The sequence below is a fragment of the Anastrepha obliqua genome, chromosome 2 (assembly GCF_027943255.1).
Source record: "Anastrepha obliqua isolate idAnaObli1 chromosome 2, idAnaObli1_1.0, whole genome shotgun sequence".
Lineage (NCBI taxonomy): Eukaryota > Metazoa > Arthropoda > Insecta > Diptera > Tephritidae > Anastrepha > Anastrepha obliqua.
In genome coordinates, this window is record NC_072893.1 from 32,758,272 (window position 1) to 32,784,701 (window position 26,430).

At 34.2% G+C, this 26,430-nt stretch overlaps 7 protein-coding genes across 9 annotated transcripts in view; 4 read left to right on the forward strand and 3 right to left on the reverse strand.

The window, feature by feature from the left end:
* The first annotated feature begins 83 nt into the window (after positions 1-83).
* On the forward strand, positions 84-9,612 carry LOC129239165 (broad-complex core protein isoforms 1/2/3/4/5). Of its 2 annotated transcripts, XM_054874499.1 has the most exons (6): positions 84-310; positions 380-666; positions 777-1,350; positions 1,425-1,670; positions 1,733-1,858; positions 9,127-9,612. In XM_054874499.1, exons 2-6 carry the CDS (start codon positions 397-399, stop codon positions 9,351-9,353), a joined length of 1,443 nt encoding a protein of 480 aa, XP_054730474.1. In that variant the 5' UTR covers positions 84-310; positions 380-396; the 3' UTR covers positions 9,354-9,612. The 2 variants fall into 2 exon arrangements, with proteins under 2 accessions (XP_054730474.1, XP_054730475.1); XM_054874500.1 differs by lacking the exon at positions 9,127-9,612 and adding an exon at positions 3,070-6,028 and having other exon boundaries at positions 84-666.
* Positions 9,613-10,454: 842 nt separating this feature from the next.
* LOC129239164 (serine hydroxymethyltransferase) lies at positions 10,455-17,711 on the reverse strand. Of its 2 annotated transcripts, none has more exons than XM_054874496.1 (3): positions 17,344-17,711; positions 11,941-12,802; positions 10,455-11,094 (listed from the first exon to the last, which is right to left on the reverse strand). In XM_054874496.1, the coding sequence occupies exons 1-3, from the start codon at positions 17,548-17,550 to the stop codon at positions 10,550-10,552; spliced, it is 1,614 nt and encodes a 537-aa protein (XP_054730471.1). In that variant the 5' UTR covers positions 17,551-17,711; the 3' UTR covers positions 10,455-10,549. The 2 variants fall into 2 exon arrangements, with proteins under 2 accessions (XP_054730471.1, XP_054730472.1); XM_054874497.1 differs by lacking the exon at positions 17,344-17,711 and adding an exon at positions 13,005-13,103.
* Positions 17,712-17,825: 114 nt separating this feature from the next.
* On the forward strand, positions 17,826-19,419 carry LOC129239166 (uncharacterized). Its single transcript, XM_054874501.1, has 5 exons — positions 17,826-18,399; positions 18,454-18,630; positions 18,691-18,879; positions 18,942-19,229; positions 19,289-19,419. The coding sequence occupies exons 1-5, from the start codon at positions 18,196-18,198 to the stop codon at positions 19,367-19,369; spliced, it is 939 nt and encodes a 312-aa protein (XP_054730476.1). The 5' UTR covers positions 17,826-18,195; the 3' UTR covers positions 19,370-19,419.
* Positions 19,420-22,158: 2,739 nt separating this feature from the next.
* On the forward strand, positions 22,159-23,709 carry LOC129239168 (26S proteasome regulatory subunit 8). Its single transcript, XM_054874503.1, has 3 exons — positions 22,159-22,286; positions 22,342-22,483; positions 22,539-23,709. Exons 1-3 carry the CDS (start codon positions 22,269-22,271, stop codon positions 23,591-23,593), a joined length of 1,215 nt encoding a protein of 404 aa, XP_054730478.1. The 5' UTR covers positions 22,159-22,268; the 3' UTR covers positions 23,594-23,709.
* A 195-nt stretch (positions 23,710-23,904) lies between these two features.
* The window catches only part of LOC129239167 (phospholipid-transporting ATPase ABCA3), a 34,185-nt gene continuing 31,659 nt past the window's right edge, over positions 23,905-26,430 (forward strand). The window contains exon 1 of the mRNA XM_054874502.1: positions 23,905-24,042. The gene's annotated coding sequence lies outside the window, so the exon portion shown is untranslated. The remainder of the gene's footprint in view (positions 24,043-26,430) is intronic.
* Positions 23,926-24,844, reverse strand: LOC129239169 (acyl-CoA-binding domain-containing protein 6). Its single transcript, XM_054874504.1, has one exon. It carries the CDS (start codon positions 24,836-24,838, stop codon positions 24,080-24,082), a length of 759 nt encoding a protein of 252 aa, XP_054730479.1. The 5' UTR covers positions 24,839-24,844; the 3' UTR covers positions 23,926-24,079.
* On the reverse strand, positions 24,944-25,417 carry LOC129239170 (heterogeneous nuclear ribonucleoprotein A/B). Its single transcript, XM_054874505.1, has 2 exons — positions 25,212-25,417; positions 24,944-25,141 (listed from the first exon to the last, which is right to left on the reverse strand). Exons 1-2 carry the CDS (start codon positions 25,275-25,277, stop codon positions 24,944-24,946), a joined length of 264 nt encoding a protein of 87 aa, XP_054730480.1. The 5' UTR covers positions 25,278-25,417.

A 26,430-nucleotide genomic window follows, 5' to 3' on the forward strand; every position in this document is an offset into this window, starting at 1 on the left:
TCGCTACTCGTTACTGCATATTTATCTACATCACTATTGACAACCAAGCGTAGATAAAAAAATTCAGAAGAGTTAATCGAATGTCAACTAGCAAGTAAAAGAAAATTGTAATTTTCAGGCATTACTCTTAAAGAAAACAAAATAGTGAATCTACTCTTAATTGTTTAAATTTTGAAAAAGTTTAGAAAGTGTACTTTTCTAAGAAAATTAAATATAATAGAGTTACACACATTATACGGCTCGAGATACTATATTCATATACAAGCGTCGTTGTAGCAAGGGTGCAAAGGCGCCAGCGCTAACAGCCGCAGTCAGTATAATAGCATAAAATAAACCCCAACAAATATTGAACAATATATGGTTTGGATTGTTTCTAAAGCGGCAATTAAATGAAGAATGGCCACTACACAGCAATACTCGCTACGTTGGAACAACTACTTTCGACATTTAACATATGCTTTGGACAATCACCGCAACAACGATGATTTTGTTGACGTGAGTTTGTGCTGTGATGGAAGAAAAATCAAAGCACATAAAGTGGTGCTCTCCTCCTGCAGCTCTTATTTTAAAGAAATATTCAGGGATAATCCACATCCGCATCCAGTGATAATTTTCAAATTCATTAAATTCGAAGATCTCACCTCAATCATTGAGTTTATGTACCAGGTAGGAATAAGAAAAGTAAATGTTGCTTGAAGCTTCAGGTGTTTTCAAAACTTTTTTAAAGTTCATTTTAATTAATATTATAAATAAGTATAGAGTGTTTTTTCACATAGGGAGAAGTTAATGTACAACAGGAAGCCCTGCAGTCATTCCTGCAAACCGCCGAATTGCTTGCAGTACAAGGTCTTACTGCTGATGAGAAGGAGAAACCAAAATTGCCTCCAACACCTATCATTGATGAACAAAAACTTATCAAAACCATCCCCAGTACTATAAGAGCGGTGAACGATGTAACGACTGCAACACAGACTACACCGCAAACAATCGAAATTCCAACTGCGACAATTTTGCAACAATCGCAGTCTCAGCAGCAGCAACATACCGCCACTCAGCATCATCATGTACAAACACAAATCCAGCACATTCAGGTGCAGCATCAACCACAGACTCATGTGCAAACCGTTCAAGCAGTGCAAACTCAGGTGCAGCAGCAACAAACTTCAGCAACTCATCAATTGCAACATCATCAACAACAGCAACAACAATTGCAACAAACACATTTAGGTACGCTGCCTTCAACGAATACGATCAAGAAACGTAAAATGACTTTCTCAGATGATGATGATAACATTTATACAACAGAGGGTGTCGATTACGGAGTCAAGGATGATTCGACGATTGTTAAAAGTAATAAAAGTTGAAAAACAAAAAAAAAAAAACTATTGACTATTTGCCGCTAATATAAAATTCGTAAATTTCAGCGGCGGAGATGACATTCCTACGAAGCGCCGTCAAAATGGATATACCCGAATACATCGTTAGTGAAGTGGATGATGGCGACCAGTTAGCTGACGGTAGTGCGCAGCATACATCGCAGGACGGTGGCACGACGGGCACACAAAATGTTACACAATATACATCAGAATATGAAATTTTGACAGAATCCGAAATCGAGGAAAAATTTCAGCAGGCCGATGCAGAAAACGCTGAAATAACAATAGAAATGGGTAATTAAGCTAAACAATTTACATTTGTATTGCCTTTATTTATAAGACATTTATGTATGTAGGCCGTCTTTTAAATCCAACGACGAGTACACCATCGAATACAACACCGCAAACGTCGTTAGACGAATCGGGCAATAGTGTCACTAATGCTGTGATGAAAATTGATAATAAAGGCGGCGGAACTGCAGGTATGTTGATTACAAATTATATGAAAATTCAAAGTCATGCCAAATAATAATAGAATTACCGGGTTTAGAATATAAATTAGACAATAAACCTTTGGCGAAACTTGTGTTCACATAATAAATTATAGGCAACCATTTTTTATCACTTAATGTTGTGTTTAGGTACTTTATTATGGGACTGTAGCAGCCTAGTGTGCTTCTGCATTGATAGTTCAGAGGGCATGAGCAAAATATCTAAAAAAAAAAAGATTTTAAGAGAGATAAAACCACTTTAAATACCCACTTTCTATACAGAATGCACGAAGCTATTTTTCTGTTTCTTTAGAATGGCACAGCTTTCGAGTGATTGATTCACAGTTTACCTGGGCCGATATGCAAAAGTGATATGATTGGGAAATTTATTTTTCATCTTGTATATTATTATTAGTTGGACACAAAATTGGTCGTTTTGAGATAGAAGAACCGACTATTGAGTGACATAGCTTATGATTGTAGCAAGGAATAAATGCAACGAATATCAGCAATATATATAATATATAATAATATATAAAGAAAATAAAATAAAATAATAATATCTCTGAATCTATGCGAGTTTCCCCAACGCGAACTACTAATTTTCGGCGTTCGACGACAGTCGGTTCTACGTTACCAAAACGACCAGGATTTATTTCCGGTCAAGGGCTCTCACTCCCTTGATGTATGGGGAATGTTTATGCTACCACAACAACTAATTTTCGTAGAATGACGTTATTAGCTTGTAATTTCGAACTTTTTTCATCTGATGCAAATAATGGTTCAGTATTTTCCTTTTCCACAATTACAATTTCTCTCTTGATATGGACATTTTGTAATTTTTTCATGCAAGACAGGCATTTGAAATCTACATAGTTCATCGCAGATCGCAGCTGCAGTCATATTAACTATATAATTAATGGTAAATTACATTTTTTTTTTTAACTAAATTGTATGTCTACTACGATGAATATGTCTCCAAATATTAACATTTTTGTTTATAATTTTTTCTATTGAAATAATTGCCGTTTCATCACAAATTTATATCACTATTGGCGTTTTTCAATGCTAGCGCATTAGCTGCTAATTAATATAAATTATAAGACTTATTTACAAAATAGAAAACAAAATTACTATAAAGAACAGAAACAAGTTAAGTCACCGCATAACATAATTTTTGTGCTATTTTTGTGTATTTTTAGATTTACCAAATAATAAGTGGACAGAATGTCAATTTTGCAAAATGGTCATAACCACGGTTAATCTTTGGAGACATATTCGTACGCAGCATACACCACAACCGCCACGCAAATGCGAGTTATGCAACAAAAATTTCAAAAACAAATACAGCTTACGCGAACATATACGAATTTCGCACGAACAAAAAATCACAGTGAAGTCAGAAAACTGATTGACAATATTTCATTTGCGTCGCTAAATTGTCACGCAGGAAATGACTATATTATTAAAAAACACTGAAATAAAAGAATGAATGAAATGAGACAGAGGAAAAGGATGAATTTTGAAAAAAAAAAAATGCATTGGAACATGTGAAGAAAGCTCGTTGACGACAAACAAAATGGCAACTAGAGAAAGAGTGAGATATGTATTCAAGAAGATGCGCAATAAAAGAATCGTTGTAAAGTTAAAACCGTTACAACCAGTGAGCAAAGTACATAAATACGTCCAAATAAAATGTGTAAAAAAAGAGTAAAAATACAGTCTTTAGAAAAATTTAACAGTCGCTAAGTAGTGGGAATGAAGTTCGCTGAAGGCTTATCCTAAAAAGTGCAAAATAAAATTATTTTAATATTTTCCAATATTCGATTATTTAACTGAATTGCATTCAGCCATCTTAGCCTCTCTTACATGTTGGCTGACTGGATTTGTTTTTCTTTTTATTTTTGAAGTATAAAGTATTTGCAATTTCCCATGAGCCGTTATCACGTTAATATTTATTGAAAACAATACGTTGTGAATTTTGTAAGAAATACTTGACTACTTGTTAATATCCATCCGATTCTTTCCCCTTAAGCAATATAAACATTTTAATTGTTGTAAATAAAAAAATGTCTAGAGGACACAATTTTAGGGCAATTTATCATTACTAAGCATCAGTCGCTTTTATTTCTGATTCATAAGTTATGGTAATGTGCAATCCCATTGGGACGGTAGTTTCTAACTAAGTTACGCAAATTGGATATTTCCAGCGCCCTTTGCAAACTTCGAACTTTTAATTAAATCTATGAAATTTTAATTAACCAAAAAACGATAGCCGCAGTATCGGACTTGTGATCGAATGAGATAAAGGCCAATGAATTGTTTTATTCAATATTAAATAACTTCCGCAAGAAGTAGCGCTCATCATGAAATGAATTGAAAATTCAGGGCAACCTCAACCGCCTATAGATTTATCTGTCCCTTACAAGTGGCGTTTTTAGAACGTTTGCCAATTTCCATTTAAAATTCTATCTTTCAACAGAAAAGTTACTGGCTATTTTTATTTATTAATTCCAAAGGTGCGAAATAAACTTGACAGCATACTGATTTTCGTATATTAGGTAAATTAATTAAAGTTGAAATATATATTAAAGGTCATTCTTTAAGTTAAAATGTACAAATTTACAGCGTCTGCCATTGTTTGGGCTTTCAATTATTTATTCAAACTTTAACAGCGATGCGAGCTAAACTGTATTCTCCTCCGCTTATCTAAATATTGAATTATGAATGATTTGCTTTTCACTCTACTTAGCTATTCCAAATCCGGAAAGAATAAATAAAAACAAGCATTATACGCTGTAAGGTAAAAGTAAGGATGTATAAATTTGGTGAATATAATGTTCCAACAATTAGATATCAGCTGTAAAAAATATTTATACACTTAATATTTAAATAAATTTCAATAGAATATGAATGTAGCATATACAAAAATAAAATAAGAATGATTAACAAGTGCATACATACATATGTACAAATAGTATAGACTTAAGTGCGGACGTGCAAAACCAGAAGAAACATATTTGATATATTTAACTTGAAGTATTTGCAAAAACAATATTTATGTTTGTAAATATTTATTTGTGGGTGAATTTTTCAACCAACCCCAGATACATACATACTCTGTAAGCATAGAAGAATTTTTGATTAATTTCGTAAGATTAATATTAATTCGCAATTTGTACAAATTAATACATAAACATAATGCAGTGCTGTTGAACAACTTGAGCAAAGCAGAAAGCGAACTCCAAAATCATAATTGGCACGCAAATGGCATTAAGAAAATCATTGGAAAATTTCACGAAAAAAATATCACAACTGCCTATTCGATTAAACGAACCAAATTTCACCAGCGGATAATTAAATGTATTCAATCATTTACGGCAAATTACAAAAAAAACAAAAAACAATTTTTGTTGTTGACTGTAAATCTTCAAAAATAGAAATGTTATCAAAACCGTTTTACATTTTTTATAAATGTTCAGAAACTTATAGAAATTTCCCACATTTGAAGTAAAAAAAATTTGTTTGAGCTATAACGCTCACTTATCCAGCGTGTAAAATATGTGGGTGTCTCCTCTAGCATAAATTCAATACAATTCATATAAAATTTAACAGGCGCGGTTTTCAGACCCGTTCTGCATTTTGAAAAAAAAAAAAATGTTCTGAATAGAAATGAATTCCGTCTATTGCCTATGAGATGGCATAATGAAATGCATCGATTCGATCTAACTGGGAATCGAAAAATAATACACAAACAGGAAGATAAACTGTGTCGTTTTCATTTCACGACCGAATCGATATGCAGAACCGTTCTGAATTTCTGCGAAAATTATTATGAATTTGATGTCTCCGAATTAAAAAAAGAAATAAGAAATAATTTTGAGCTGTAAAATTCAAGTTTATTTTTAATGTTTAGTTATTTATTTATATTATCATTTAGACTTCCCATTAGTATCATTGAAATATTTTTTCTTCAAATTCAAATCTCGATCAATAAATTGTATTAAAAGTAGCAATGGTAATGAAATTTTGTGTAAAAATAGGAATTATTGACACGAAAAATGAAAGAGTTAATTAGGAGATAATTTAATTACTTGAAATGCGAACAAACGACTTAATGAAACAATTTTTTTAAATCATTGTAATATTATATGTATGTATAAGCAGAATAGACTTTTATTATAATTTTCAAAAATATAAATGAATGTCGAAAAATATATACGCAATGTTGATAATTATTATTATTTGTAGGGGATATATACAATATAGCTCTAACTTAAAGGGTTCAGAGGCTCGAAGAAATGATGATTTTCAATAATTTTTTTTTTTGCTAATCAATTGCTTTATTTTACAAAAATAAAAACATAGCATTAATACATTAAGTTTCGACTTGGCTTTAGCAAAATTTCAAAAAAACAAAATCAATAATTGTAAAAGTTATCGCTGTTTGTGTGGAGCCTGTTTCTCCAGAAGTTCCTTCTGGGGACCATCACAAGTCCTTGGAGATTCATCTAAAATCAATCGGACACTAGAAATTAGTTTTACTAATAGATAATCTTGTGCCTGATCGAAGGTTTTTTTTCAAAATTAACAATATGGCGGCCTCAGGAAATATATTTCAGATTTTCGAGAAAAAACCTACAATGAATTGTTAAAAAAAAAATCCAAATTTTCGAAAACAAAATCCTTCGTTCAGGCACGAGTTTTTTATGTATTTCAAAACCAGTATAAATTTTATCGAAATCTACTAAGCGGTTTTTAAGTTACAGTGATCACCAGTTCAAAAAACATAGTTTTGAGAAAAACGCATTTAAAGTTTCGCTATCGATTTATGTAGAGTTATACGAATTATTTAATTACTTACACTGTGTCATATATTCCTGTGCCATATAATAGTTCTTCAGCCGTCATAGCAGTTTCCAAAATATCGATTTTCTGTTGCCTACGTAGTATTCGACCTATTCGAGTGTTATCGTTAGCGCGCTTATCTGCCACTTTCATACGTGCAGCATCCAGCTGCTGGTAGCTACTTGCTCTCGAACGCTCCGGAGCGCCCGAGCACCCTTTGTTAGTTGTTGAATAACTCGAAAAGTATTTATCGGATTCACCCAAAATTTTCACACAATATTTTTAAGATATTATGCTTTAAGAAGCAAAAAAAAATCGATTTTTTTTTTTAATTCTGACTACCCTTAACCCCTTAATGAGCACACTGGCTATTAGTGCCTTCGGTGAATATGCTGAAAATTATTTCCAATCCTCTAAACATTTCTATCCGGTATTACCTAGTTAAGGAAATTCAAAATCTTTGGTGGAATTTTTCGCCTTACATATATGTAAGTATGTGTATACGTGTTACTATGAAAACTCTAAATATCCACATTTGTAGTCTTTTGTCAAAACAAACATATTTCGACTTAGCACGTTCCACTCGTAATGCATTCAATTCTACCTCTTTGGCAAGTTTTCTATGATCTTTTCAAGTGATATATATAGGTATATATAGTATACTAGCTTTAACCCGCGGCCTTGCTCACGTAGGAGTATTTTTAAGGGATTAAGGATATGTATATAAAAGAATTACAAACAATAATTTCATAGAAAATATTTTTTTTATTAATAACCATAGATAATATTACAATACCCGGCATCCGTTGCTATGCCTCGTTGAATAAAATCAAAACAACCAATCAGAAAAATATCAAGCAAAATTATTTTTATTAATTTTCTATTTCAAACCGTTTTTGAACTTTGCATTTGGGTCATAGTTGAACAGCTTATGCGGATTATGAAGTCTAGAGTGTGCTATAAATAGTGGGAAATAGGAAATAGGGGGCTGTGGGAAGGGAGTTCCATCATAAAAACATGCCTATAACCTTCATTGGGTGAAAATATGAATGTATAAAAATGTTTACGTCATTTGGTGTTGTCGTTTCGTAGTGATGCGCGGACAACGTACAGACATTCACCTTTATAGTGTAGAAGATATATATAATTGGCGCGTACACCCTTTTTTGGGTGTTTGGCCGAGCTCTTCCTCCTATTTGTGGTGTGCGTCTTGATGTTGTTCCACAAATGGAAAAGTGATACAAAATAATAATTAACCTTTCAGTTTGAGTGACGGGTTTTCTTACCCCAAGTACACTTAAAGTTGCAATTAGTGGTGCCGTAGGCATAACCATAGCCGCAATATTACAGCATTTGTCGATTAGTCATGTCTTAACCATAAATAGCAGATATTGAAGTAGAATTAATGGCAACATTTTTGTCATAGAAGCACTGATAATTTTCCATTAAGTCAATTAATTTTTTGTCGTTTCGAATATTAAAATTTTTGTCGCAAATATTTAAAAAAAATTTTAAGTATTTCATAACTGCTTATGGTTACGGCGAAAAACCAAAATTCAATTGATATATACGGCTACGGTTATGGTTACGGTATTATGGTGGGGCACCTGTAAAACCCAAAGTAGAGGTATAATAACCATAACGCCATAAGTATTCTGACCGAATCAGCATATGGGTAACACTGTAATTTATTAGAGGTGACATGCCCGAAATCCGTAGTTATAACCATAACCGTAGAGACCAATTGAATTTTGGTTTTTCGCCGTAACCATAGCCAGTTGCATTGTGCTATACATTTTATTATTCTTTCTTTAGTTTCTGCCCTTCGAAATACGCAAATAAGTGATAGTAAGTGTAAATATCAGCTACTTATGGCTAAGGCACCAATAATTGATGATATAAATATCATTTTGGTTAATACTACGGTTAGGGTTATGGCGTTATGGTATCGCACCTCTACTTTGAGTTGAATACTTTAAAGTTATGTCCATATGTTTGATTAGAACAGCTGCAATTAGCTCTGCATTTTGTTAAGAAAATAATCTGCTTATAGATTTTTGACATTTTATTATACTATCTTTTTTTATTTCTCTTGTGTAGTACATAGATGGTAGATACCTCAGCACTAATGCTAGCACTGAAAGATTTTTAAAATACCTTTCATAGGATTGGATTCAAGAAATGTCAATATAATCAATATTAATTTCTTGGAGCCCATTTTTCATGTCAAGATAGAATCTTGTTGTTGTTGTAGCAGCATGTTGCTGAAGTGACAGTCCTTGACCGATTATAAATCCGGGTCCTTCCGGTTACGTAGAACCGACTGCCGTGGAATCTCTCTTATACTACATAAATCTAATTCAAAAAATTATATGTGTAATTCCCCTAATAGTTTTTACTTTATTTTCCAGTCGATGAACTTAATTTAACGTGCAAATTTTGTAAACGAAAACTACAATCGATGAATGCCTTACGCCGCCACATCACTTCACGCCACTCAGAAATTTCTGGAAAGGAACACGAGTGTACCATCTGTAGCAAGAGCTTCAAAACAAAATGGTCATTGTCAACGCATAATTCACGTTTCCATCGAGACATGCGTGTAACAAAAGAATGTATCAAAATGGACTTCGCCTAGTGGAGCACATCTTATATTACAAATTACGCAAATTCAACGTACAGAAAATGCACATATTTTCGTTGTAAAAATTCGTAATTCTTCTTCAATTTTACCTTTCAAATTATAATTAAAGTAGGTCAAATCATTAGCATACATCCATTAACTGTACCTATAAGAAACCTTTTTTCGTGGAGTCCATGATATTCGATAGTTTTACAAAACAAAAACAAAACACAAAGCACAAATACAAAAAAATAAAAACTAGTATGCAAAATTAGTTTTTTATGTTTATATTTAATTAATAGTAGCAGACATAATACAAGAAGGCAGTTCCATTTCTAATTTGTGTGATTAAAAAACATATTTTGTACATTTAACCACATGCAAATATCTGGCACATTTTTTTTTTTTGGGCAGAGAGCTTCACATTATACTTATACTTATTATACTTACATTGACAAGCCGGGAAAAATTTTACCAAAAACATCTAAAAAATATTCAATATAAGTCTTCATTTTGCCTAGTAATTAATTGTGGATATTTTTTTCGAGCAGTGGTTAATAAATCCCGAGTAATTTTGGTAAATCTCAAGTTAGTCTCTTCGTAAAAAGTGTGGGGTATATATGGTCTCCTGTTGTTGTTATTGTATCAGCATACACATTCCCCATACATAAACGGGGAATGTTGCTGAAGTGATAGTCCTTGGCCGATTATAAATCCGGACCCTTTCGGTTACCTAGAACCGACTGTCTATGGTCTCATCTTCGATGGTAGTTAATTGCCGCATGTAAAATTACATCCAGTGTTTTCCACGGGGTTATATGATTTCAAAAATCAATGGCTTCTTACTGTTCTTTATAAAAATATTTATCTAAAGCTGCTCTTTTGAATGCAAGAATTAATTGATTATATAGGAGCATCATACATGTCTTTAAAAATATTGAGTCACTGTTTCGTCTCAAATATTATCGAAATACATTTTGCAAAACATTTGTTTACTCCATACTTACTTATGATAATCAACTAATTTATATTTTTTTGATTCGAATACAAGACTTTCACAACTCAATATCGATAGATTTTCCCGGGAGGTTTGGTAGATTTAAATGTCATGATACATATATTTAAATATCAGGCGAGTACTGACGATGGAACTACCTTCTTTATTGTTGTTGTTTTTTTAGCAGCTTTTTTAATGTACATCATCGTAGTAGTTAAAAGTCTTCAAGACCCGGAAGTGGAAATTTCGCACTAAACTTTTCAATGTTACTACGTAATTCGCTCAATTGTTCTGCAATTTCTTTGTTAGACTTTAAGACTTCTTTGAAGTCCACCAATTTCGGACCGGATATTTTAGTAGCTACAATACAAATTTTCAGTGCACGATCAATGAAATCCACGACAACATCAATATCAGACTCTACTAATCCACGAGTAGTTAAAGCCGGTGTACCAAGTCGAATGCCAGATGGATTCAAGGCAGACTTATCGCCTGGTACAGTATTCTTATTGCAGGCAATATTCACTTCTTCTAGTATATATTCGCCTTTCCCACCGGTCAAACCGATGTTGCGTAAATCCAGCAGTATCAAATGCACATCAGTACCGCCTGTGGCAACATTGTAACCACGCTTTATTAAACCATCGCAAAGACGACTCGCATTGGCGATAACCTGCTTTTGATAGTCAACAAATTCTTTTGTCTGCGCCTGTTTCATGGCGGTGGCAATACCAGCAATAGTGTTATTATGTGGACCTCCTGCAACAAAAAAGTATAATTAGAATAATAATAATATAAAAGCTTATGTATTTGGAAAAATTATAGAATATTTGTTGGTAGTAGGATATAATTGGCTCTCACAGCCTTTATTGGGAACTCTACACCAAATTGTGGTGCGCATCTTGATGTGTTTCCACTGTTCACTGTCTTCACTGTTTTTGAGCAGCTCTTTCATGGCAGAAATACACTCATAGGTGTGCGTGTGTCCGCCAAGGGACGACTATGACGGCCGCCAACTGTTGACTGTAGATTTCGTTTGCAGATTTGAGTTGTTGTTACAACAGCGTGAAATTTTCCTCAGAAACATTTGGAAATGTTTACTACCATACTTCTGCTTGAGCATTAGCCCTCTGGAACGTAAACGCGACTGTTGTTCTAACAGCATAAATAGCCCCCAAAAATGTTTGGAGAATGCTGCTGGTGAAGTGCCAGTAGAATGCGACTGTCGCCCATACATCTTCTTACGGTTAAGTTATTGTTATTTTTGAAGATCCAGTCATCACACTATAGTTTGTTGCATGTAAACTACATGAACCCAAGAAATCTTTGCTGTAGTATAAGCACTTAAAGCACTTACACTTGTATAAATATTTCTAACTATTTCCAACTTTCGGATTAATTACTATTGCTATAGCGATGTTTTTGCTGTAGCAGCAAAAACATTCCGATTGCGGTCTTGTTTTCTGGTTCAATTCTAGAACAGTGGTGTGCCAACGTTCAGGAAGTTCACAACTTTTTCTATCTTCCCAGCCAAAGGGTATAGAAGCAACCTCACCCACCATCAAAAAAAGTATACCAAATTCATCTTATTCTGCTGATACTCACCCTGTAGACCTGGGAATACTGCTGCGTTTATGCGATCTTCCAAATCGTATAACACTTTTTCGCCATTGGGTAGCACCTTGCGTACACCCTTGCGATAGAAAATTACGCCAGCACGTGGACCACGCAATGTTTTGTGTGTCGTAGTGCTCACCACATCAGCGTATTCAAATGGCGATGGAATTAAACCGGCTGCAACCAGGCCAGCAACATGCGCCATATCAGCAAAAAGATAAGAATCATTTTGATCACAGATCTTACGAAAACGACCATAATCAAGACAACGGGAATAACATGAAATTCCAGCTATGATTACGCGTGGCCGGAAGAGCTCAGCATTCGCCTCCAGGTGATCATAATCGATTAAACCTGACTGTGGATCCACCTTATAGGGCATACTCTCGAAGAATATGGATGTGGCAGAAATACGCTTTTTAGCTGTCATAAATCCGTGTGTTAAATGGCCACCATCAGGCAAATCCAAACCCATAATACGATCATGCGGTTGGCAAAGTCCGGTGTACACTGCAAAGTTGGCAGGGGAACCCGAGTAGGGCTGAACGTTTACACCCCATTCTTCGGGATTAAGACGGAATACTTCGAGGGTACGCTTTTGTGCAAGGCGCTCTATTTCGTCAATGAATTCATTGCCCCCGTAGTAACGCTTACCGGGCATACCCTCCGAATACTTATTGTGCAGGCACGAACTCAAGCATTCTAGCACCGAAACCGATGTGAAATTTTCGCTGGCAATCATTTCTAAACCCACAGACTGTCGTTTCTTCTCTTCCTTTATGATGGCGTACAACTCAGGATCACTTTCGCGAATGCCATCACTTAATAGTTTTAGATTTCCAGGCATATTCTTGAAAAAAATTAAGGAAAAATCAGTTTATTTTAAATAATATTGGGCGATAATTATTATATTTATATGTAAGTATGCATATGTATATTATGTATACAAATATATGTATGCATGCATTTACAAATATACATAGGCTAAATTGCTAGAAAAACATACTTATAAGTAAAATAGAATATAAAAACTAATAAAATGGGTATTATACTTTTCAGTTTTCCGGTTTCCGTTTAAAAATATGTTGCTAGCAATGGACGAATGAACAGTTAATAATTGCTAATATATTTTGTGAAATCATATAGAGCTTATTGTTATTACTTGTGTTACATTGATAAAGAAATCTGGCAAAAACAACGCTTGTATGTGTACACAGGTCACAGGTTATTCAGATTATTGACGTTGAAAGGCACTTGTATCTGTGCTCGAGCAATTAAGTATATTTTAAAATTCTGGACGCGTTAAAAGAAAACATCTCTACAAATATATTTTGTAAGGCTGTTTCTACAACAACAAATTTAATATGCTTTCATCACAAAATTCCTCCCTACGTTTGTGGAGTATTATGTATATTATAATGCTGTGCTCTATATATGTATATACAGATTTAACGTTATTACTTATCAATTCAAAAACGTGCAAAAAAATGTGCAAAGTGAAGAAAAAAATCTGTTGTTCATTAGCGAAAATGCCTTGTCAATAGCTTGCAATACTTAATGGTACTAATACTGCAATTTTTCTCTTATAAATATATACATGGTATGCGAGTGGGATATGTAAGCTCTAAAATAAATTTTAAAATGCTTGAATTAGATTCAAAATTAGCGAAAAATTGTTACGTTATGCAAATGTCAGAAGTGTCAACGATAAGTGTTTGCATACACTCAATCGCTAAATCTTCGCTTATTAAGATTTCACACCGATAAGAAAGTGAAGAGTGTCTTAAGCAATTGAATGTGCATATGAATGTATGGCTCATTGTAACAATTGAATTTGTTATACTTGTGTAAAAATACATTCGGCGTCCAATAATTGAAATTATACTTATACAGTATGTCTAATATAGGGTTTTTCAATAGGTGCGCTTCAACTTTTTTCCGATAGGGAGGGCGAACGACGCAATATTTTTTATTTTTCGCTTGTCATTTGTAAACTTCATTAGTATACATTTCATCATGGAATGCTACACACTTGAGCAATGATTGCAAATCGTGCAAATTTTTTATGAAAATAATCGTTCTGTTGCTGCTACTTTAAGAGTATTACGGCCATTTTACGGTCCATTTAACAAGCCGTCCCGTTTTGGGGTTATGTGAAGTCATTGGTCTACAGTAACAAGCCGACGACGATTTGTGAGCTCAGAGCCAATATTGAACGCGAAATTGCTGGAATTTCGGCCGATTTATGCCAAAGAGTGGTCGAAAATTGGGTTCAACGATTGGACTTCGTAAAACGTGCACGCGGTGGTCATGCAAAAGAAATCAAATTTCATACTTAAATGTATATGTTCAAACTCGATAGTAAAAAAAAAATTAGTTAAAAAAGTCAAACCGTTTGTGTTTTATTCAAAAAAGTTCAAAAGTTGAAGCGCTTTTACTGAAAACCCCTATAGAAGCGTGATCGGTAAAATTCAAACTTAGAGTTCCGTTATAAAAAAAATGTAAACGCTTTAAATAGGGGTATCCTTTCCGCAATACGTGTTGTGCAATTTGTTATTTTTGTAAGAAATGTAGAAAGCGTACGTTGTTTTAACAAAATTAGTTCCGCGTATAAAAACCGAATGAAATGTTCATAATAATTAGGTGCAATGATACTATATACTGAAGTTAAAAATATTGACGGCGTTAACTCTATAAGTACAGGCATACATATGTACACATGTGTAACGTGTATAACTATGTTTCTTCTTTTTACAGATTCAACAGTCAACAACATGCCGTTGTATTTGAAAAATATACAAGCATGTATGTATGTATATATTATATGTATGTACATTTACTTTGACGTACTTTTTACAAATAGTATGCTGATCGTCATACATAAATAAGAGAAGGGCGTGAGTGTATATACATATGTATGTATATGCTGATCGCACATCGTCCTTCTAGTAAGATTTATTTTCATCTCATTTCATTAATTAAGTCTATAGTTACAAAACCTTACTTAAATATAAGACTTAAAAATAATTTGATTCCACTTAGATAAAAATAGAGATGTATGAAGGACTATTAAAAATTATATTAAGTTCGTTAAAAATTGTAGACTCTTTTTACCTTTTGTCGTTTTTATTTAGTTTACTGTTCGGTTTGATCAGGGGGTTAAAATTGAACGTAATCAGAGAAAAGAGCGTTTAAATTTATAAATTTAATCTTGGCAATAAAAATTATCAGTAGTTTAAACCCATTATAAATATGTTCAGGAATAATTCAATAGAGCGGACATTACAAGGATCATTTGGTTAATTTAATTTTTTTATTAACAATGTAAGTAATATTTAACGATTTTTTTGGTAAATAGAGTTGAAATATATTACAATATGTATAAAGTGAGGTTTGGTCCTTAAATGTATTCACTTATGGAAAAGAGCAACTTTATAAATGCGTTTTTTTTCTGTTAACAAATTTTGAACGGAGGATAAAAGTCGTTTCGCTACTTCAGATGCAGATACAAACATAGAATACATTTTGAAATGCAGAAAATTTTTATGGTTTCCATTGAAAAATAAATTACATATACAAAACGGTCTAGTACTGTTCTGTATAATACAGAACGTATGATCTCCGTTATTACAATACTCTGCCAGTAAATTAGCGATATGTTAATTTACTTGGTAGCCGCCGAATGAACCAATTACAAAAAAACCCGATTTCGCACCACCATATATAGGGGAGATCGGGGGGTCGTGAGACACGGGGGGTCATGAGACACGCTCACAGCCCTGAACTGAAGAGCGCGGCATCTGTCTGGTATCTGCGTAACTTCTTGCTAGCTTTCAATCATAATATTTACATGACAAATATTTTGTTCATGCAGGTTATTTGTGTGTCCTCATACCGCGACTCCACTTGTGTGATTGAAAGTTTTGCTGATAATCGTTTTTGTTGTTTCTTACACTTTGTTGAACAAGCTAATTATAAAAGTGCATGCATCAAAACCTTCCTTGGTGAGTAGCCTTTTGACCCACAACAAGAGTTTTGCGTAAATATTAAATGCATCCATAAAACAGTGGCCACATTGAAAATAAAGCAATTGGGGGGTCGTGAGACAGCGTATTCGGGGGGTCATGAGACATGCTATTTCCGTAATCTAGGAACATTTAATAGTATTCTACAGCCGTATCTCGCATTTCTGTGTTACGTTTAGTGTTATTTACACTGTATTGGATAAATACAGGGTTTTTGATAATTAATTATTTATTTTTCAGACATTATGGTGCGTCATAAGTATAGTCAGACTGTTAAACCTGCGATTGATGCCAATGTTTTTGTGGCTGCTATTAAGGAGGTTACAATCGCGAAAAAGTCTCTACGATCCGTTGGTAGCGCATATAAAATCGATAAGTCGAAATTGGAAGAATAAAGAAAACCAGAAGAACAAGGCAGCAAAAGCATTACCATCGAAGCGCGGACGTCCTAGAAAATCTTCGGTTGTAATGACGATTCAAAATATGTCGGACTCTGAAGATGAAGACTTTTGTATTATCTGCAAAGGTGTAATGCCCAAAAAATTAAACCGAAACAATTCGATTCACTGTAATACTTGCGATAGACCTGTTCACTTGAAATGTGCAAATTTAACAGCCGGCTATTACACCTGCATCCATTGTGAATCTGATTAATCTAATATTTTCTTTTTCGGATATTCATTGACTTGATTGATTAGGTATATTATTCATATTGTTCATATCAATTATATTGTAGAAGCCAATATATGCCTTTTTAACGATTGAAATAAAAAATTTTTATAAAATCAGGCCGTTTTCTTTCTGATGAAATTTGTGTCTCACAACCCCCCGAACATGCGAAAATCCGAAAAAAATGATTTTTGAGCAGGCAGGCAAAACTTAGAGATTTTTCTATAATTTTAAGAAATTAATCTTTTGTCAAAGTGTTGTTATACTTAATCACAATTAAAAAATTTTAATGTGCAGAAAAATGGATAGGTTATATTATGTTTATGGTCAAAAAACAAAACCCGTCTCATAACCCCCCGATCTCCCCTACGTGTGCATGTATGTAAGCGAATAGTTTCTACCCCAAGCTACTCGTCAAATTCCAAACTCTTGTTTTATTTAATTTTGAATAATAATAAATTCGTTTTTTTATGTATATATGTATATGTACGTACTAAGCACAGTGCATAGAATACAAAATATTCATCATTCTTGCATTAAGCTTATACACATGTTCATATGGAATTTGACAAGTACAACAATAAACAAATCCACATGCGGTGTACAAGTTGATAAAACCAAACATTTTACTTAATTTAAATTATTGTAATTTTACACCACTGCCATTTTATTTAAATGTGAACAGAAAATTGCTTACCGTTGAATAATTCGCCACAAAACTTTTAAATCCAGACTTAATGTCATATAATTTACCAGCCGCTGAAAAATGTGATCGTAGGCGAATAGCTACAAATAAAGCTTGAATACCGGGTCGCTGATTGATCATTTTATTGACGGCGTTAGATAACTGAGTTCGCGAACCGAGTATGCAGATGGCACGGCGCAAATTATTGTGTACTTGCATTTTTTATCTAAAGCTAAACAATTTCGATATTTATTCACTTTGAAAGGCGTGTATTTTGGTTGTTTGTTTTCTCAATACTGACTAAATAAATGTTAGTTAATATTCATTGATTGACCAAGACACTGATAACCTTTGACTTGACTGAAGCGATAATACTATCTCCGTTAGTACTGATAAAGAGTGCCGAAAAATCAGTAGCATGAAAAATATACATTATGTACCTTTTTGAGATGACGCCTCTGTTTACATATCACAATCTCATGTTGAACATTAATAAAATTTTATAAAAACACATTGGAAAAGTATATTTGTTATTCTCAGTTCCATTCACAACTATCAACATTGCAGATATTGTTCCATTGCGACCGGTTCTGATCTTCATTAATAGCGATTATTGTTAAAGCTTTTTTTCACAATATTCCTAGATATAAAACCCAAAATGATAGATACTTAGTGGAGTGCTCAATAAGTTCGCCTTGGTAAAATTTATATAATATAATATCCAGCATATAATTTGACATTTGACCAGCCATTAAAACCAACCCATAAACAAAGAAAAGATATAATCATAAACATCGACTTTATACTTATAAACACTAGTATTGACCCATCGCTATTCGAATTGCTTATATTCGAGCAAGGCGAATGCTTCGATTCATAGTGTTATTTCGAAAAGAGTCGCACCGATATAACAACATGGATATATTGGATTCTGAACGTGAGAAAGATGGTATGGAATTGATAATAGAGCCTGGATATACATGGGACGAATTGCGTGAAAACATTGCAAATAGTTGTCTTAAAAAGAAGTGTGGCTTTCTTTTGCAAGATGAGCTTAAAATCGAAGACGTAAGGACTCCTTTTTCATTGAAAATGAAGAATTTTTAAATATTTTAATGCTAGCGGTATAAAAAAATACTGGATTTACTGAACGCCGAACTGAATTTGGACGAGATTACGTCTCTTTTCGTAATAGCGGGAACAATATACTTCATTGAAGCTAGGCCAGAGAACATGGAGTGGCGAACCCTTCTCTTACAGAAAACATTCAACTATACAGACACACTGAGCCCGATGCATGTAAGAAATTATTAAATACCAGCACGCTAGAATCGAACACAAATTTCATTATCGCTTCAGCTCCATTTAGCTACTAAACGGCTTTGGACAAACTTAAAAAAAAAAGATACTGATGTGTTCAATATACTTGAACTGTGTAACCAAATGGTTATCATAAGTGAAACAGCACGAGCTATATCTATATGTCTTATGTGGACTATATTATCTGAAATAACAGAAACCCCTAGTGAAATGTACTGCTTTCGACAGGTAAGACTAACAACATAATCTGTGTTACTGATTCGCTTTTTAATGTGTCAATATGTAAATAGTTCTCCAAATTGCTAGAAATGCTAAATAATATCGATAGTGAAACATTGCAAGAGGAAGAAAATACGAAAATTGTATATATATTAGTACGTGTATTAAGTTATCTCATCAATGTTACACTTTGTGACGCCCAAAATGAGGATATAATTAAGGCCGGTTATCGAATGTACTTCAAATACACTTCACCATTTTTAAAGAAGCTGCACGAATGGTGCGAGAACTTTAAAAAGACTATAGACTCATGCCCAAAGCCAAAGCAAAATCAAACAGATTGGGATCTCCGTATGATGGTAAAACTATATTTTGTTCTTATTATATACACTGAATGAAACTAGATTTTATATTGCAGATTACAGAACACATCAGTTTTAACATCATTAATGTTCTACAAGACCGAATAGAGCATATGAGTGCACCAGATTATTCCTAGTACAAATCCTAAGTATGAAATAAAGTAAGAAAATCTACAAAAATTACAAATTCTTTTAGATATTTTTCATTAAAAATGGCATGGATCCAAAATTGAATCAAGAAATCCATGTAAATGAAATAAAAGAAAAATTATTTTTGTTGTAATTGTAAGAACGTCAAAATTTGAAGGTACGCTGCTCAAATAACAGCCCCTGGACGGATACAAATCCTGGTTGTTCCGGTAACGTGGGGCTAAACAAAATAAAAATTGGCAATTTACCCCTACAGTTGAAAAAATTGTTTTTATATATTCAACGATGGTGTAAATAATTCTTTAGTGTTTTTTTTTCGCAAAAAGTAAAATCTTCTAATTAAATTGAATGCAAAAATTACTTGATTTACAGCTGTGTTTTGTTTTGGTTAATAGATTTGATACATTTTCGATAAGAAATTAGAGATGACTGATTTAACACGAAAGATTACAGTCAGATTTGAAGTTAATTAAATTAGCTCTCGTTTTTAATGGTCGCGAATTCACGTTTGTCAGTTCATATTGAGTTGAAGGAATAATATTAGAAATATGGCTAGTTTAACTGTGACGAATTTTTAATTCCGCAAAATCGATGATTTACATTTAGTTTAGTTAGAAAGCAGAGTTAAACCTGCACTAAAAAATTGGTCCTTAAATGTTGCAGAGATTGCAGTAATACGCTTGCAAAACTCATTGTTATGGTTTATGCTATGTTCCCTACATGCTTTGGTGAGTAAGTTAAAACAAGTATTTTTTACTTTCCAGTAATAAGGATAAGTGCCAGTAAATGAGAACAGGCCGCCAAGAGGGCTATTGTAGAGATAAGAGGCGAGATAATTTCTAGTGAGAAATAACACTGTCTACTTTTTGGCTCTTGTTGGTGCAAACTTGTAGGAAATATATATTTAGTGCCTACTTTTTGGCGTTATATTTCCTTGGTGCCTACTGTTTGGGACGTATTTTGGTCCCAATTTTTTTGGCGTTTTTTTTGGTGCCTACTTTTTGGCGCTTATTTCCGTTTCTTGACTAGTGATTGTGCGTACTATAAAGTACTATCCATACCGGCGTCGGATTTATTGGCATTGCCTTGCAGTAATTTGTGCCGTTACTGCGGTCCTGGAATCGTTGCGTTTGTGCTGGTGATAAACGCTCGGAGTAGTGCGCGTTGTTGCCATGGTTTGTGTCCGCCGTTTACCTATACCGTTCGACCCTTCTCCGTTTTTTATAAATTTTGTCTATTTGTATTCCCTGCACATATTGTGAATTTATTTACATATACAGTGCACTCGCGGTAACTCGAATAGCCGCTAACTCGAACGACATGCTAACTCGAACACATTTTTTCCCCTATTGACTTCTTTGTAACTCGAACAATAAAAAAGCGCTATAACTCGAACAAAAAAACAAATTTATTTGTACACACATTCTTTTCAAACATGTACATTTTGTACATAGATACATATGTGATAGTATATGTATATAAATTATATGTATACTAGTGTATTGTCCATATGAATATTTTGGCGTTAATATCCCGTTAGTTTTCTGGGAACAACATCTTGCATTGACCAAATTGCTTTAAATTTGTCATTTGTGGTGTATCAGTGCACGTGAGTAATGGATCGTAAAAGGTTGAAGTGTTTAACATTAAAAGAGAGGGCTGAAGTCCTTAACAAAATTAAACATGGACGTAGTGTTACTTCTCTAGCGAAGGAATATGGGGTAGCCAAGTCCACCATAAGTCTTATAAAAAAGAAAGATAAGGCAATTTATGGCTTGCACTAACGCTACCGGCAACCATAAGCTTAAACTTCTCGTTATTGACAAAGCAAGAAATCCTCGTGTTTTCAAAAATTTTCACTGTCCGGTGGAGTACAAAAATTCCAAATCAGCCTGGATGACTTCGGCGATTTTCAAAGACTGGTTTCATAATTCGTTCGTGCCGCAGGTAAAATCCAGATTCATTAAAACAATTTTTTTAACCAAGTTAAATGACTTTAATATTTAGGTAAGAAAATATTTGAAAGATGGGGGACTCTTCTTCTAATTGATAATGCCCAATCACATCCCAACGAAATCGAATTAAAGTTCGAGGATGGTTTAATTTTAACTATGTTTATGCCGCCGAATGCGACACCATTGATCCAGCCAATGGACCAAAATGTAATTCGTATAACGAAACTACACTACAGAAATTTTCTACTGGCTTCCATTTTCAACAATCGATCGAAAAATCGATATCGATGACTGTTTTTTTAACATAGCACACTCAATTGATAAGTCGAACAAATTCGATAAATCGAACAGCGCCTGTTTTAATTAGTTCGAGTTATCGGGAGTGCACTGTATGTATATATTCTTTCTCTCTCTCATTCTTTCTCGGGTCTCTCCCTCTTTCTTTGTCTGCCTTGAAAATTCCATTATTATAAAATAACTTTTTCCGGTTATTATTTAACGTTGGTTAACTTTTTTTTTTTTGCTTTGGTTTAATTTTTTCGACAGGACTAGATTTAAGTAACTTAACATAGTAGTATGCCCGACCTGTTATATGGACATCTGTGTGAGCGGTTAGTTTAAACTTATTTTAACTGAAGAAACTTCGAAAAAATTTCATATGATGTGCATTACGGGCGAAATTTAAAAAAAAAAACTATCAGTTCGCTAGCACGACTTATATCGATAAAAAATAGCTTTTCTGTCCTTGTTTATGCATGACTATCGTTTCCACTGAACATACTTGTGGATAAAACAACCCTGGGTATATGAAACTTCGAATTTATTTCGAAAATTCATTGTGACATTAAAAACGTAACTTTTGCATAGTCATTTTAATAAAAAGGAATAATTTGCATTCATCCCATAAATCATAAATATAAAATAAAATACAATGACCGTCACTAATCGGGTAAGTAATTGTTTATTCAAGTTACACATTTACTATGATCTATTGCAATTTGCAGATGGAAATTGACGCTGCTCTAAAAGGCGAGGGCTTTCGTTCCTATTACATTCAGAAGATAGAAGAATTACAACTGATTGTTGCCGAAAAGAGTCAAAATTTGCGGCGTCTGCAAGCCCAGCGAAATGAGTTGAACGCTAAAGGTAATTGATGATGATTACAACAAATTCTATTTATTTATTCTATTTTTTTATTTAGTTCGTATGTTGCGCGAGGAACTTCAGCTATTGCAAGAACAAGGGAGTTACGTAGGCGAAGTTGTTAAACCAATGGACAAAAAGAAAGTGCTTGTAAAGGTACATCCAGAGGGTAAATTTGTTGTGGATATCGACAAGAATATCGATATCAACGATGTTACTCCCAATTGTCGTGTAGCTCTACGAAATGAGAGCTATACTCTGCACAAAATATTACCCAATAAAGTTGATCCCTTGGTATCGCTTATGATGGTTGAAAAAGTACCTGACTCAACTTATGAAATGGTTGGCGGATTGGACAAGCAAATAAAAGAAATCAAAGAAGTTATTGAATTACCGGTAAAACATCCAGAGCTGTTTGATGCATTGGGCATAGCTCAACCGAAAGGCGTTTTACTTTATGGGCCACCTGGTACTGGAAAAACTCTACTGGCAAGAGCAGTAGCTCATCATACAGAATGTACTTTCATACGTGTCTCTGGTTCGGAGTTGGTACAAAAATTCATTGGAGAAGGCTCGCGCATGGTCCGTGAATTGTTCGTAATGGCACGTGAACATGCTCCATCTATTATTTTCATGGATGAAATTGATTCAATCGGTTCGTCGCGAATCGAATCTGGTTCAGGGGGTGACTCTGAAGTCCAGCGGACAATGTTAGAGCTGCTTAATCAGTTAGATGGTTTCGAGGCCACCAAAAATATTAAGGTCATTATGGCCACAAATCGTATTGATATTCTAGATCCCGCACTTCTTCGACCTGGTCGTATCGATCGTAAGATTGAATTCCCTCCACCAAATGAGGAAGCGCGTTTAGATATTTTGAAGATCCATTCCCGTAAAATGAATTTGACCAGGGGCATAAATTTGCGGAAAATAGCTGAGTTAATGCCTGGAGCATCGGGAGCCGAAGTTAAAGGTGTATGCACAGAAGCTGGTATGTATGCTTTGCGAGAACGACGGGTGCATGTAACCCAAGAAGATTTCGAAATGGCCGTGGCGAAAGTAATGCAAAAAGACTCGGAAAAGAATATGTCGATTAAAAAGTTGTGGAAGTAAAGGAAACGTACATTGTAGGTTTAGATGTTGAATTTTCTTATGTGGAAATCCGATTTATAATACCACAAATTACAAATAAATTATAATAATAAAAAAACCGACTTTTTATATACCAACCACAATCACACGATGTGCACATCATGATGCTACTTATCTATGGTACTTTATGAAAGAATCGTAAGTAAATTCGTGGAGCAAAATTTTCAAAAAACAATATTCTGTTCTTATACTATTCTTTCTGGTTTCACTTTCCTCGGTATTTATTGAATTCATAAAATAAAATAAAAATACCTGTGTACTTCGTACAGTTTTAAGTCAACTTTAAATTGAAATTACTTTTTTGTTCGATAAACAAGGAAATTTTATTTAAACAAATCGAGCCCGAAAATATTTTTTCTTTAATTTGATTAAAATAAAACCAGTTTAAACGTTATGTGCGAAAATATAAGGTAAGCAAACAACTTATAAAATAAGCTTTGGTTTTTATCAATTCAAATCAAATTTTAGCAATTCATAAATGTCTGTATTATCGGCAGCATCGAGACACGATTTTCCATCAGCATCTTTTATTGAGGGATCAGCGTTTGCATCGAGCAAAATACGTATACATTCAACATGGCCGCAACTGGCTGCATAATGCAGAGCCGTCTGCTGCTCAGAATCGCGGAAATTAACATCTGCACCATTTGCAATAAGATGTTTTAATATTTCTGCAGCATTACGGTCAGTTGCCCAATGTATAAGCCCCATACCATTTTCATCTAGTAGTTCCAGAGCTTCCGATGTTAAGGTTTTTTGAAGTTGAACCAAATTCCCTTCTTTGATGTAATCAAAAGCATTTTTTTCATGTTCCTCTTTTTGATCTGAGTCATCTTGCCGCTGAGGAATGGAATGAACGACCCAGCCTACCGAAGATGTTTGCTTATTAGAAATTTTATGTTTCGGTTGCCAATTCGTGTCGACCTTTTGTACTTTCTCAATATATAAGCGCTTTGCCTCTGCGCAAGACATTTCGCCCAAATCATTCCACGCACACCACTTGCTTCGATTCTGCATATTGAAAACACTTGGTTTTTGTGTATTACAGCGGCCGACAGTAGCCTGTTTATACAAGCCGTATATTTCTAAAAGATCAGTTACTTCGATGGAGTGATGAATTGTTTGTAAATGACTTGCTGCTTCGGAGAATACTTCATCAAGAGGGTCTATATCCATGTCACTGTCAGAAAAATCTGTTGTAGACATTATGAAATGCTATTTATCGTTGGTTTTTTATGGACTTCGGGATTCGATTTTTTTATATATAAAATATTTGTTTACAAATTTAATTGTAAAGGTGAGATAGTTTATCTATGACTTTTGAATGTTTAAATAATTGCCCTCAAGCACGTGCTTTTGTTCGCTCTCAATCTTCTCTAGTGGCGTAATATCAGTGAACACAACGAAACCGTACCCACGTGAACAACCTGTCTTCTTATCAAATATTACGTTCGCGGAGACGACGCGTCCAAATTCCTTAAAATAAGCACGCAATTCCTGATGTCCCACCTACGAGTATGTTAACAAGAGATTTAGAGAATTCAGTATTAAATTGAGTGTACTCTTAATTTTTAGTTACCGTCCACGGCAGATTTCCCACGAAAAGTCTTTGCAGGCTTTTGCCTAATCTATTTGCTGTGGCCATTTGCTTAAAATAATAATTATTAATTAAATACACGACTCCACACCTATATTTGTTGCGTAAATTTGTGCACAATAAATATTTGAGATATTTCTAGCCCGTTCCAAAAACAAAGTGTAATGCGTGACAAGTGAAACAGCTGCTTACGAGTTTAGAATTCGAAATTCGGACTTGAAATGTCACATTATGAACGTTCTCATTTACTATGCAGTCACACGATCAATAACTTGCTCTCAAGTTTTTCACACATACCTTTGACGAAATTTATTTGAATTGATAGCTGTGATGCAGCCTCGAACAGAACTCGATAGTTAATTTTAGTTTCAAAATGCCGTTATAAAGGAAAAAACTTAAAATTCTCGTCTCAACGAAAGTGCTGCCAGAACTAAATAGTTCTTTTCTATCGTGACATTCCGTGTCAATAGCGGGTTTCGAATCCCGCATCACCGAATGGTAGTCATGCACAATTTAATCTGTTGGCCGCCACCGTAAAAACACAACCTACGTCGTATTCACGTATTCCCTATACAAAATCTATCTCTTTTGCAGGCACGATCGGATTACCCGATCTCCCGAGCCAACGTTTCCACGACAGTCGGTTCTACGTTACCGAAATGACCCGGATATATATTCGGCCAAGGAGTGTCACTCCAGCAGCATTCCCCGTATGGAAGTATGGGGAATGTTTATGCTACTGCAACAACAACATCTCACGAGCCAAATATTTAGTATATATCACTTAATATGTATAAAAAAAGTACTTATCAAATATAAAATATTTAATTTGAGGAAAATTATATTTATCATTAGGCTCTATGACCACAAAATATGACTAAACTTCCAGGTTTGAGGATGGAACACGATTTAAAGAACCTCATGGCTTTTGCATAGCTCTATGAATTGCAATACTTCGCTGTTTATGAATTTTTTTCCATCGTTTGAAAGAATGAATAAATTGGAAGCTTGGCACTTCGATCTATCCACACTGTCGAAAAGGCAGCCTTCGATACCCACGCGACCGTTCTTTATGTTATCGTTGGCCTAACTATTATAATGCACATCCATCTCAACTTTATTGGGCCACAACCACAGGATTTTTCTGCTAAACGTTTGCATACCATGAGAGCCTTAGTTGCGTTACTCAAGGTTGAGTCAG